This window comes from Chlamydotis macqueenii, chromosome 4, assembly GCF_036417535.1.
Source record: "Chlamydotis macqueenii isolate bChlMac1 chromosome 4, bChlMac1.mat, whole genome shotgun sequence".
NCBI lineage: Eukaryota > Metazoa > Chordata > Aves > Otidiformes > Otididae > Chlamydotis > Chlamydotis macqueenii.
In genome coordinates, this window is record NC_141559.1 from 34361655 (window position 1) to 34374789 (window position 13135).

The 13135-nt window shown below is 53.2% G+C and overlaps 1 protein-coding gene across 1 annotated transcript; it reads left to right on the top strand.

Moving 5' to 3' along the window:
- The first annotated feature begins 2135 nt into the window (after positions 1-2135).
- On the top strand, positions 2136-12582 carry LOC147600905 (uncharacterized). The gene is made up of 5 exons (XM_086747644.1): positions 2136-2161; positions 4083-4146; positions 4440-4538; positions 8714-9226; positions 12079-12582. The coding sequence occupies exons 1-5, from the start codon at positions 2136-2138 to the stop codon at positions 12580-12582; spliced, it is 1206 nt and encodes a 401-aa protein (XP_086603770.1).
- The last annotated feature ends 553 nt before the right edge of the window (positions 12583-13135 follow it).

Sequence of the window (13135 nt, forward strand, 5' to 3'; positions counted from 1 at the left end):
CCCAGAGAGGCCCTGGGGATGTGTCAGGATGCTGTTGTGTGTCAGCAATGGGGCCTCAGGAGGCTCCGCTCTGGTGTCCCTTGCCCTTTCACAGGGCACAGCCCAGCCAGGGGCTGGTCATCAGGGCAGCTTGGGCAGGACGGGCCCCATGCTGGCTCCAGCCAGGGCCTGCGGCCCCTTCAAGCCTGTTGCCAGCAGTGCCCAAACGCTGTGTGGGAAGAGCCTGTGGCTCCCATCCCTGCAGTGCTTGCAAAGCCTGCCCTTGTTCCCTCCCACCTCTCCTACGGGCCCCCAGCTCCAGGCAGCTCCTGCCCCACTGGCCCGGTCCCGTGCTCCCTGCCACCCAGCCCTGCTGAGCCCCTTTTTCTCCTGTCTCCTCCAGGCCATGGCTATAGGACTTGGCCTCCTTGTGATTGTGCTGGCCATCCAGCATATGCTGAAGAGCCATCATCAGAAAGACGTGGCCACGGCCCAGCAGATGCAGCAGCGTGAGGAGTATCTGCGTGAGGAGATGACTCAGCTGCTGGAGGAGATGGAGCAGAGCAACTGCACGTGGGAAGACTGGCTCCTCCGGTCTGTGTTGCAGCACCGGCTGCTTTTGACCACGGCAGGAGCCATGGTCCTGCTCGCTGAGATCTGCTGGCTGGCCAGGGAAGTGAACTTTGCCTCTGTCAGCTGCAGTGAGCAGGACAGCTCCAGCAGCGAGGAGGCGGAGGAGAAGGAGGAAGATGAGGAGGAAGACCTCAGTGGTGTCAAGTCTTTGGCTTGTGCATCGGCAGTGCAGGGTGCTGAAGAAGCTGGTGGGCGACCTCCTCGGAATGTGCCAAGAGGTTTCCAAGAGGACTTTGATGCCGCAGATGCAGCCAGCTGTTGGGATGGATGACACCTATGAAACCTGGCGCATCCATGAGGACAGCATCTCCTAGCTCCTGCTGGTGTTCCTGCGGCCACCCCCCGGGCACTCTTTCAGCCTGGAGCCGGCCACCACGGGGCAGCTGCCAGCAAGGCGCTGCAGCGTGCGTGTGGGGCTGGAGTGCATGTGCTGGAGGGAGCAGCTGCTGGGGGACAGTTTGTGCTTTCTCCACCACCCCCACGACAAGCTGCGGACGGATCAGAGCTCGTACCTCCTGTGTACCTGATAGAGACTGAAATGTTTAATTAATGTCTCAACATCGCTAGACGATGGAAAGATATGAGATTTTGTTTGGTTGGTTGGTTTCTTGGTTTTTTTTGTGAACCACCATGGGTCCATGGGGTGATATAAAATTGACAGCAAATTTATAGTGTTATTATTTATTGACTGTGCTCTGAGTTGGAGGCAGGGAAATCCATTTTCCTGCTGCGTATCCAGGCCCCAGTTCCGGTGGACCAGGATTGCACAGCCACAAGCTCCACAAGGACTTGGTCGCCAGGCTCACCAAAAAGCAAAGACTGAACTGTTTTGCCAAAGAAAAAAAGGGTTGCAAAAATGAACAAAATGCTTAACATTTCGATGGTGCTTTATCTTGAGGCATTTATGATGTTGTGCTTTGCTATAGTTTTGTTGGTTTATCTTTGTTTACCTTGTGACTGTCCTTGTAAACAATTACTTGCTTCTTCTGATTCCCCGGAGCCATAAGCCTCAAACTCTGCCTGGGACAAATTTTTAGTTTTATAAGATAACATAAGTGTTGTTAATTAGATTTAGATATGTTAAGATCATTTACATAGATAGTTAAGAGAATTTTTTTTTCTTTTTTTAATTATTGCTTTTAGTTAGCATTTATGTCTCTTTGTACTGTCATGAAGTTTAGGAAAGAACCTTTCTTTCTTTTATTTTTGTAACTTGCCTGACAAACAATAATGTTTAGAATTGAATATATCTTTTTTTTCTTCTTTTATTCGTCTTCTCTTCTCTTTTTTTTTAATTTTCTCTTTCCTTTCCTCTATCATTTCTGCCACCACGGAACTCCGTCCCCGAGGCAACAATGTTGAGCCACGGGGTGGTGTAAAAGACTGTGTCAAAAATTTGTCTCAACATTGTTGAAACAGCAAACCACCACCCGAGCAATGGCTTCCCGTTATCTTGCAAGGCAACTCCTGTTGTCTTGCGAACCTGAATGCAGAGCTGGTTGAGAAATCTAGCCCTACCCGCCATGGGCCCAGAGATACATATCACCCGGTAATGGGCATGCATATCGCCCGGTAATGGATCGCCCGGTAATGGGCATGCATATCACCGCCAGGTGAGGGGTGCGGCTGGGAAAACCAGCTCTTAAAATACAATTAAAACAACCAACATAGAAAGGGGAACATTTTTCAACGGAAGACACTTCTACACTTCTACACTTCTTCTTCTCTTCACTTCATTCACTCAACGGAATACACATTCGCCGGAATACACATCCACGGAACCGACATCGACATCGAGACGACCAACGCCGGACGGATCGTTCCCCCCGTCGAGCGAACTGAACTGTCAGGACGCTGCAGCTCCGTGGTGGTAGCTATTACAACCAAAACTCTTTCCCCTCTTTCCTTTATCTCCTTTCTCTTCCGTTTACAATCTTCTTGTCGGGTCAATAAAGTTACCTGGCACTTGACTCCGTTTTGAGTCTTAATTCTGTTCCCGAGAATATGAGCAAAACCACGCTCCGGTGTGTGAGAGGTTGGTCCAGCCGCCCCTAGCCTCCCAGACTCGTCTGGGAGCAAAATCTGGGAGCGTCTATGGAGCAAATAATCTTGGGTGAGATCACTCGGCATATGAGTGGCATCCAGGGGATCAGGCCCAGCCAGCACGGGTTCACGAAAGGCAGGTCGTGCTTGACCAACCTCATTTCCTTTTACGACTGGGTGACCAGACTGGTGGATGAGGGAAAGGCTGTTGATGTGGTCTACCTGGACTTCAGCAAAGCCTTTGACACGGTCTCTCACAGTATTCTCCTAGGGAAACTGGCTGCCCGTGGACTGGGTAGGTATACCCTTCTTTGGATAAAGAACTGGCTAGGGAGCCGTGCCCAGCGGGGAGTAGTCAATGGAGTCAAGTCCAGCTGGCAGCCTGTTACAAGTGGTGTCCCCCAGGGGTCGGAACTTGAGCCCACCTTGTTCAATATCTTTATTGATGACCTAGACAAGGGGATTGAGTGTACCCTCAGTAAGTTTGCAGATGACACCAAGCTGGGTGGTGGTGTTGATCTGCCTGAGGGTAGGGAGGCCCTTCAGAGGGATCTGGATAGGCTGGATCGCTGGGCTGAGCTGAATGGGATGAGGTTCAACAAGGCCAAGTGTCGGGTCCTGCACTTTGGCCACAATAACCCCATGCAGCGCTATAGGCTCGGAGCTGAGTGGCTGGAGGACTGTGAAGAGGAAAGGGACCTGGGGGTGTTGGTTGATGCTCAGCTGAACAGGAGCCAACAGTGTGCCCAGGTGGCCAAGAGGGCCAACGGCATCCTGGCCTGCATTAGAAATAGTGTGGCCAGCAGGAGCAGGGAGGTAATCATCCCCCTGTATTTGGCGCTGGTGAGGCCACACCTCGAGTATTGTGTTCAGTTTTGGGCCCCTCACTACAAGAAAGACATTGAAGCCCTGGAACGTGTCCAGAGAAGGGCAACAAGGCTGGTGAGGGGTCTGGAGCACAAGTCTTATGAGGAGCGGCTGAGAGAGTTGGGATTGTTTAGTCTGGAGAAGAGGAGGCTCAGGGGAGATCTCATTGCACTCTATAGCTTCCTGAAGGCAGGTTGTGATGAGCAGGGGTTTGGCCTCTTCTCCCAGGCAACAAGCAGGACCCGAGGAAATGGCCACAAGCTGTACCAGAGGAGGTTTAGATTGGACGTGAGGAAAAACTTTTTCTCCCAAAGAGTGGTCAGGCACTGGAATGGCCTGCCCAGGGAGGTGGTGGAGTCGCCGTCCCTGGCAGTGTTCAAGAGGCGGCTTGATGAGGAGCTACAAGATATGGTTTAGTAGCTGTGGCAGCAATGGTAGTGGGAAGACGGTTGGACTAGATGATCTTATAGGTCCCATCCAACCATGTGATTCTATGATTCTATAATTCTATGAAACCTCGAGCCTTTTTTCTCATATTATCTCTCCCTATTCTCTTGGAGGGTGGAGGGGAGTGCATCGCCTTTGCAGGGCCTGCCTGAGACGTGCAAGGTGCTGAAGAAGCTGGTGAGCAACCTCCTCAGTATATGCCAAGAGGTTTCAAGAGGACTTTGATGCTGCAGATGCAGCCAGCCGTTGGGATGGATGACACCTATGAAACCTGGTGCATCCACGAGGACAGCATCTCCTACCGCCTGCTGCTGTTCCTGCGGCCACCCCCCGGGCACTCTTTCAGCCTGGAGCCGGCCACCTCGGGGCAGCTGCCAGCAAGGCGCTGCAGCGTGCGTGTGGGGCTGGAATGCATGTGCTGGAGGGAGCAGCTGCTGGGGGACAGTTTGTGCTTTCTCCACCATCCCGAGGACAAGCTGCCGACGGATCGGAGCTCGTACCTCCTGCGTACCCTCTGCACGTGCTCCTACTTAGACGTGGAGAAGATCGCCTGCTGGGCCCAAGGGCTGGTGAGATCAGCCTGGCTGCTTTTTCCTCAGTCGCACGACTGCCAGCTCATGGTGCTGCCCTCCTCCCACTCCTGCACGTTCCAGCTGACAAGCACCTCCAAGATGAACATCTGCACTGAGATGACCTTTGCAGTGCAGCAAGGCAGCTCAGTGTCCTACCTGAGCCTGGAGTAGGCAGAGGCCGCCTTCACCAGCAGCACAGCGCGGCTGGAGAGCTGCGCTGCTGTCGAGGTGCAGCTTTTCAGACCGAGGGCGAGGCCACCCAGCAGGACAATTTGCACGTCCCAGGTCTGCAGCTCTGCACCCACGTGCTGGTGGCCCCAGGCTTCTCCAGCCATGCCCGTGACCCTGAGGACCTGCTTTCCTCTCAGACGGACGGGGCCCGGGCGACAGTTTCGCACACCGGGCCAGGCTGATCGCAGAGACTGCCTGGGGAGTCTGCGCCGCAGATGTGGACGAACGAGGCGTGGAGATGACGCTGCTCGAGAGGAGCTGAGCGTGACGGGAGTTTGGGGAGTCTGCCCTGGTCCAGCTGAAGATGCCATTGCAGCTGAGAGTGCTGTTAGCACGTATAAGGGGATGGGACCAGCCATCCCACTGGAAAGAACTGATGGGCCCTGTGGGCCCCTTATTTGATACATAGTAAATAACAATATAATTTTTATTGTAATGAAAATAAATGACTTTGTTTTAACCAACTCTCTGTGAGTGTGCCTGGAAAGCCCTTGAAAGTTCTAGCCAAGCCCACGCAGTGGCTGCTGGGGTCTCCAGGTAACGAGCACGCCTAGGAGACCACCTTAACCAATGGGGCTGACCTGACCGTATCGGACCACAAGCCCTGGTTTCACTTGGGTTGTAACTGGCGTCTGCTGGGAGATCCCTTTGAGGCAGCGTTCCTTGGAGCAGCGGCTCTCAATTGGAGACTCTGCCCTTGGATCAGGATGCCATCCAAGGAAACCCTCCAGAATTCAGTGTCCTTACCTCACAGAGGAGTGGTTGCACGTTTTAAGTCATCGTTCTAAACTTACATTTGGTTAGTTACCAAATCTAGACGCGTAAGTCTGTAGGGCCAGATGGGATCTACCCAATGATACTGAGGGGGCTGGCAGAAGTGTTCACCAAGCCACTTTCCATCATTTATCAGCAATCTTGGCTGAGGTCTTAAAGGGCTTTTCCAACCTAAATGATTCTATAATTCTATGATTCTTATTAGATAAACTTAATGATTGATGTGAGTTTCCATTCACAGTTATTTCACTACTGCTTTGTGCATTCTAGTTATATTTATGTCTCCTAATATATTGTGGGGCAACCATATCCATCAATTTACAGAACACCACCTATTTCGTTTAAAAAAAAAAAAAAAATCCCCAGAAAGTCTTGGAATCTCATGTTTTTGCAAAGCTGGTGTTTTAGAAATTTGCAGTGAGAAACAAGCTACTTGGAGTTTCCCAATGCTTTCCAGAAGGTAAGAGTATGCCTGCAGATAGCTATTGCAGAGCAGCCCCAAAGCTTCCTAAGAGACTCACTCTTCACTTTGACAGATGCTCTTCAAACAGAGTGAGGAGAGAGGGTTCACTCCAGGTGTCCATTTACAGACATCTGCGGCTTGCTGGGTGTCCAGAGGGTACTGGCAGGTAAGAAAAAGAGTTTCCAGGAAACTCAGGCCCTTCTGGGCCAGCAGTTTGAGGCTGCTGCAATATGCCATAGAACCTACAGAGACACAGGACCATTCCTAGACAAGTTCAACATCTCAGTCCCAGCCCTATTCTCTGCTCCAGAGAGCCTCACAGTCGCATTTTTCATCCCCTTGGCCTCTGTCACTGGGAAAAATTGAAACAGAGTAGCTGAAGTAGGAACAGGTTTAGATCAACTCTAAATGCTTTTGCATCTAATGTGAGAAAGAGTAATTAAGAGCTGCTTAAAAGGTAAAATAAAACAAGTGTAGCAGAATCTGATACAGTTTCTCACCAGCTGACAAAAAAAAAGCACTTAAAACGTTAATTTTTCTGCAGTGTAAAGGTGAGATTGATTCACAGAGGAAGGTCACTTTTTCTCCTGAGGTCGTCTAGCTAAGAATGCTCTGTCCAGAAACCTGTGCTGCTTCTATGAACAGGGTTTGAAGCAACTGCTGCGTGACCAGCTGGACGATCATAAAGCTAAGATGGAACTCAGTGCAATCCTATGCATGACAATGAACGCCACGGGTTCATCTATGAGATATCTGCCCACTGAATAATTTTTTTTTTTTTACAAAATGATGTACTGCAGATTCTCTTCGAGCAAACACCCTTGGATTCAATGATTAGGAAAAAAGCAAGTTAACTTTGCCAAGTAGGTGAGGTTGACTGTGTACCATAGACACTAATAGTACAGATGGAAAGAAACAGCTTGTTCTGGTTTTATTTAGTGAGGGGGGCTAAGGTGGCAGCTTCTGGAACAAGCTGCTCTAGAAGTGGTTCCCCTTTGTTCAGTGGACTCAGCCGGGCTTAGGGCGGATCCGCTGCTGGCTGAGGCCGAGCCAACTGGTAGCAGAATGTTGCGTGATAATGCCTCTGTGCTAATGTATTTAAGAAGGGGAAACCAGAAAATAAATAGGAGAGAAGATGTGAAGATGCTGAGCAGGGGCAGAGAGGGGGAGGCGCGAGCCTTGTGGGCCTTGCAGGCCTCAGCCTCTGGTCTCCCGCCGGGCGGCTGTGTGGGCCCGACTCAGCCCGGCCCGGCTGCAAGAAGTGGAGAGGAGATGAGACGTGAAGAGATGCTGAGAGGCGTCTGCCTGCCTGTGGTGAAGAATTTTTGTGGTGAGAGGAACGGCTGCAGCCGGCAAGGTCAGTGAAGAAGGAGGGGCAGGAGTAATGCGGCTCCTGGCAGAGGTTTCCCTGCAGCCTGTGGTGAGGCAGGTTGTCCCCCTGCAGCCCATGGAGGACCATGGAGGAGCAGAGATCCACCTGCAGCCCGTGGAGGACCCCACGTCGGGGCAGGTGGAGGCCTGAAGGAGGCTGTGGCCCGTGGGGGGCCCGCTGGGGCAGCCGTTCTGGAGGGAGTGCACCCCGTGGAAGAGAGAACCCATGTCGGAGCAGTTTCATGAAGGACTGTGGCCCGTGGGTGGGACCCCACGCAGGAAGAATGTGAGGAGTTTTTCCCCTGACGATGAAGCAGCGGCGTATAACAACGCCCGATGAACTGACCGTAACGCCCATTCCCTCTTCCCCCCTGTGCCGCTTGGAAGGTGGGGGAAGGTGGTAGAGATAATGTGAAGCCCGGGAAGAGGGAGGGGTGGGGGCAGGTTATCTTGTTCTCGGTCTCATTGTCCTGCTGTTTTTTAGCAATCAGTGAATAGTTTTCCCCGAGTCCAGTCTGCTTTGCCCCTAACGGTAAATTTAAGCATTTCTCCCTGTCCTTATCTGAAACCTGGAGCCTTTGTTCTCATATTATCTCTGCGTATTCTCTTGGAGTGTGGGGGGAGTGAGAGAGAGAAGGCGTAGTCTGGTCCTGACCAGGGCCAAACTCCGACAGCACCTTAACCAATGGGGGCCGTCTGCCTGCTTTGTCAAGAGAGTCCCTGTGAGCTCCCTGCTGCCGGATGGGTTTGTACTGGGTGTGATGGCCAGGAGCCACTGAGCTGGGCGGTGGGGACAAAGGCTGGGGCCTGCCGTCTGGGTGATGCTGTTCTGGTGGCTGTGACAGCACAGAGGAGGGGCCAGGGGGTTTCTAACCCCGAGGGAGAGGCGAGCCCCTCAGGGCAGGGCACGGCACCACCCTCGGGGCTGGGAACAGAGGTGCTCGGGGCTCCCTGTGGTGGCAGTGCCCAGAGAGGCTCTGGGGATGCGTCAGGACGCTGTTGTGTGGCGGGGATGGGGCCTGTGGTGTCCCTTGCCCTTTCTCGGGGCACAGCCCAGCCAGGGGCTGGTCATCAGGGCGGCTTGGGCAGGACGGGCCCCATGCTGGCTCCAGCCAGGGCCCGCGGCCCCTTCAAGCCTGTTGCCAGCAGTGCCCAAATGCTGTGTGGGAAGAGCCTGTGGCTCCCATCCCTGCAGTGCTTGCAAAGCCTGCCCTTGTTCCCTCCCACCTCTCCTACGGGCCCCCAGCTCCAGGCAGCTCCTGCCCCACTGCCCCGGTCCCGTGCTCCCTGCCACCCAGCCCTGCCGAGCCCCTTTTTCTCCCGCCACCTCCAGGCCATGGCTGCCGGACTTGGCCTCCTCGTGGTTGTGCTGGCCATCCAGCATGGGCTGAAGGGCCATCATCAGATAGATGTGGCCATGGCCCAGCGGATGCAGCAGCGTGAGGAGTATCTGCGTGAGGAGATGACTCAGCAGCTGGAGGAGATGGAAGAGAGCAACTGCACGTGGGAAGACTGGCTCCTCCGGTCTGTATTGCAGCACCGGCTGCTTTTGACCACGGCAGGAGCCATGGTCCTGCTCGCTGAGATCTGCTGGCTGGCCAGGGAAGTGAACTTTGCCTCTGTCAGCTGCAGTGAGCAGGACAGCTCCAGCAGCGAGGAGGTGGAGGAGAAGGAGGAAGTTGAGCAGGACGAGGAAGACCTCAGTGGTGTCAAGTCTTTGGGCTGTGCATCGCCAGTGCAGGGCCTGCCTGAGACGTGCAAGGTGCTGAAGAAGCTGGTGGGCGACCTCCTCGATATGTGCCATGTGGTTTCCAAGAGGACTTTGATGCCGCAGATGCAGCCAGCCGTTGGGATGGACAACAGCTATGAAACCTGGTGCATCCACGAGGACAGCATCTCCTAGCTCCTGCTGGTGTTCCTGCGGCCACCCCCCGGGCACTCTTTCAGCCTGGAGCCGGCCACCACGGCGCAGCTGGCAGCAAGGCGCTGCAGCGTGCGTGTGGGGCTGGAGTGCATGTGCTGGAGGGAGCAGCTGCTGGGGGACAGTTTGTGCTTTCTCCACCGTCCCGAGGACAAGCTGTGGACGGATCAAAGTTCGTACCTCCTGCGTACCCTTTGCACGTGCTGCTACTTAGACAAATTTTTAGTTTTATAAGATAACATAAGTGTTGTTAATTAGGTTTAGATATGTTAAGATCATTTACTTAAATAGTTAAGAGAATTTTTTTTTTAATTATTGCTTATAGTTAGCATTTATGTTTCTTTGTACTGTCATGAAGTTTAGGAAAGAACCTTTCTTTCTTTTAGTTTTGTAACTTGCCTGACAAACAATAATGTTTAGAATTGAATATATCTTTTTTTCTTCTTTTATTCGTCTTCTCTTCTCTTTTTTTTTAATTTTCTCTTTCCTTTCCTCTATCATTTCTGCCACCACGGAACTCCGTCCCTGAGGCAACAATGTTGAGCCACGGGGTGGTGTAAAAGACTGTGTCAAAAATTTGTCTCAACATTGTTGAAACAGCAAACCACCACCCGAGCAATGGCTTCCCGTTATCTTGCAAGGCAACTCCTGTTGTCCTGCGAACCTGAATGCAGAGCTGGTTGAGAAATCTAGCCCTACCCGTCATGGGCCCAGAGATACATATCACCCAGTAATGGGCATGCATATCGCCCGGTAATGGATCGCCCGGTAATGGGCATGCATATCACCGCCAGGTGAGGGGTGCGGCTGGGAAAACCAGCTCTTAAAATACAATGAAAACAACCAACATAGAAAGGGGAACATTTTTCAACAGAAGACACTTCTACACTTCTACACTTCTTCTTCTCTTCACTTCATTCATTCAACTGAATACACATTCGCCGGAATACACGTCCACGGAACCGACATCGACATCGAGACGACCAACGCCGGACGGATCGTTCCCCACATCGAGCGAACTGAACTGTCGGGACGCTGCAGCTCCGTGGTGGTAGCTATTACAACCAAAACTCTTTCCCCTCTTTCCTTTATCTCCTTTCTCTTCCATTTACAATCTTCTTGTCGGGTCAATAAAGTTACCTGGCACTTGACTCCGTTTTGAGTCTTAATTCTGTTCCCGAGAATATGAGCAAAACCACGCTCCGGTGTGTGAGAGGTTGGTCCAGCCGCCCCTAGCCTCCCAGACTCGTCTGGGAGCAAAATCTGGGAGCGTCTATGGAGCAAATAATCTTGGGTGAGATCACTCGGCATATGAGTGGCATCCAGGGGATCAGGCCCAGCCAGCACGGGTTCACGAAAGGCAGGTCGTGCTTGACCAACCTCATTTCCTTTTACGACTGGGTGACCAGACTGGTGGATGAGGGAAAGGCTGTTGATGTGGTCTACCTGGACTTCAGCAAAGCCTTTGACACGGTCTCTCACAGTATTCTCCTAGGGAAACTGGCTGCCCGTGGACTGGGTAGGTATACCCTTCTTTGGATAAAGAACTGGCTAGGGAGCCGTGCCCAGCGGGGAGTAGTCAATGGAGTCAAGTCCAGCTGGCAGCCTGTTACAAGTGGTGTCCCCCAGGGGTCGGAACTTGGGCCCACCTTGTTCAATATCTTTATTGATGACCTAGACGAGGGGATTGAGTGTACCCTCAGTAAGTTTGCAGATGACACCAAGCTGGGTGGTGGTGTTGATCTGCCTGAGGGTAGGGAGGCCCTTCAGAGGGATCTGGATTGGCTGGATCGCTGGGCTGAGCTGAATGGGATGAGGTTCAACAAGGCCAAGTGTCGGGTCCTGCACTTTGGCCACAATAACCCCATGCAGCGCTATAGGCTCGGAGCTGAGTGGCTGGAGGACTGTGAAGAGGAAAGGGACCTGGGGGTGTTGGTTGATGCTCAGCTGAACAGGAGCCAACAGTGTGCCCAGGTGGCCAAGAGGGCCAACGGCATCCTGGCCTGCCTTAGAAATAGTGTGGCCAGCAGGAGCAGGGAGGTAATCATCCCCCTGTATTTGGCGCTGGTGAGGCCGCACCTCGAGTATTGTGTTCAGTTTTGGGCCCCTCACTACAAGAAAGACATTGAAGCCCTGGAACGTGTCCAGAGAAGGGCAACAAGGCTGGTGAGGGGTCTGGAGCACAAGTCTTATGAGGAGCGGCTGAGAGAGTTGGGATTGTTTAGTCTGGAGAAGAGGAGGCTCAGGGGAGATCTCATTGCACTCTATAGCTTCCTGAAGGCAGGTTGTGATGAGCAGGGGTTTGGCCTCTTCTCCCAGGCAACAAGCAGGACCTGAGGAAATGGCCACAAGCTGTACCAGAGGAGGTTTAGATTGGACGTGAGGAAAAACTTTTTCTCCCAAAGAGTGGTCAGGCACTGGAATGGCCTGCCCAGGGAGGTGGTGGAGTCGCCGTCCCTGGCAGTGTTCAAGAGGCGGCTTGATGAGGAGCTACAAGATATGGTTTAGTAGCTGTCGCAGCAATGGTAGTGGGAAGACGGTTGGACTAGATGATCTTATAGGTCCCATCCAACCATGTGATTCTATGATTCTATAATTCTATGAAACCTCGAGCCTTTTTTCTCATATTATCTCTCCCTGTTCTCTTGGAGGGTGGAGGGGAGTGCATCGCCTTTGCAGGGCCTGCCTGAGACGTGCAAGGTGCTGAAGAAGCTGGTGAGCAACCTCCTCAGTATATGCCAAGAGGTTTCAAGAGGACTTTGATGCTGCAGATGCAGCCAGCCGTTGGGATGGATGACACCTATGAAACCTGGTGCATCCACGAGGACAGCATCTCCTACCGCCTGCTGGTGTTCCTGCGGCCACCCCCCGGGCACTCTTTCAGCCTGGAGCCGGCCACCTCGGGGCAGCTGCCAGCAAGGCGCTGCAGCGTGCGTGTGGGGCTGGAGTGCATGTGCTGGAAGGAGCAGCTGCTGGGGGACAGTTTGTGCTTTCTCCACCATCCCGAGGACAAGCTGCCGACGGATCGGAGCTCGTACCTCCTGCGTACCCTCTGCACGTGCTCCTACTTAGACGTGGAGAAGATCGCCTGCTGGGCCCAAGGGCTGGTGAGATCAGCCTGGCTGCTTTTTCCTCAGTCGCACGACTGCCAGCTCATGGTGCTGCCCTCCTCCCACTCCTGCAGGTTCCAGCTGACAAGCCCCTCCAAGATGAACATCTGCACTGAGGTGACCTTTGCAGTGCAGCAAGGCAGCTCAGTGTCCTACCTGAGCCTGGAGTAGGCAGAGGCCGCCTTCACCAGCAGCACAGCGCGGCCGGAGAGCTGCGCTGCTGTCGAGGTGCAGCTTTTCAGACCGAGGGCGAGGCCACCCAGCAGGACAATTTGCACGTCCCAGGTCTGCAGCTCTGCGCCCACGTGCTGGTGGCCCCAGGCTTCTCCAGCCATGCCCGTGACCCTGAGGACCTGCTTTCCTCTCAGACGGACGGGACCCGGGCGACAGTTTCGCACACTGGGCCAGGCTGATCGCGGAGACTGCCTGGGGAGTCTGCGCCGCAGATGTGGACAAACGAGGCGTGGAGATGACGCTGCTCGAGAGGAGCTGAGCGTAACGGGAGTTTGGGGAGTCTGCCCTGGTCCAGCTGAAGATGCCATTGCAGCTGAGAGTGCTGTTAGCACGTATAAGGGGATGGGACCAGCCATCCCACTGGAAAGAACTGATGGGCCCTGTGGGCCCCTTATTTGATACATAGTAAATAACAATATAATTTTTATTGTAATGAAAATAAATGACTTTGTTTTAACCAACTCTCTGTGAGTGTGCCTGGAAAGCCCTT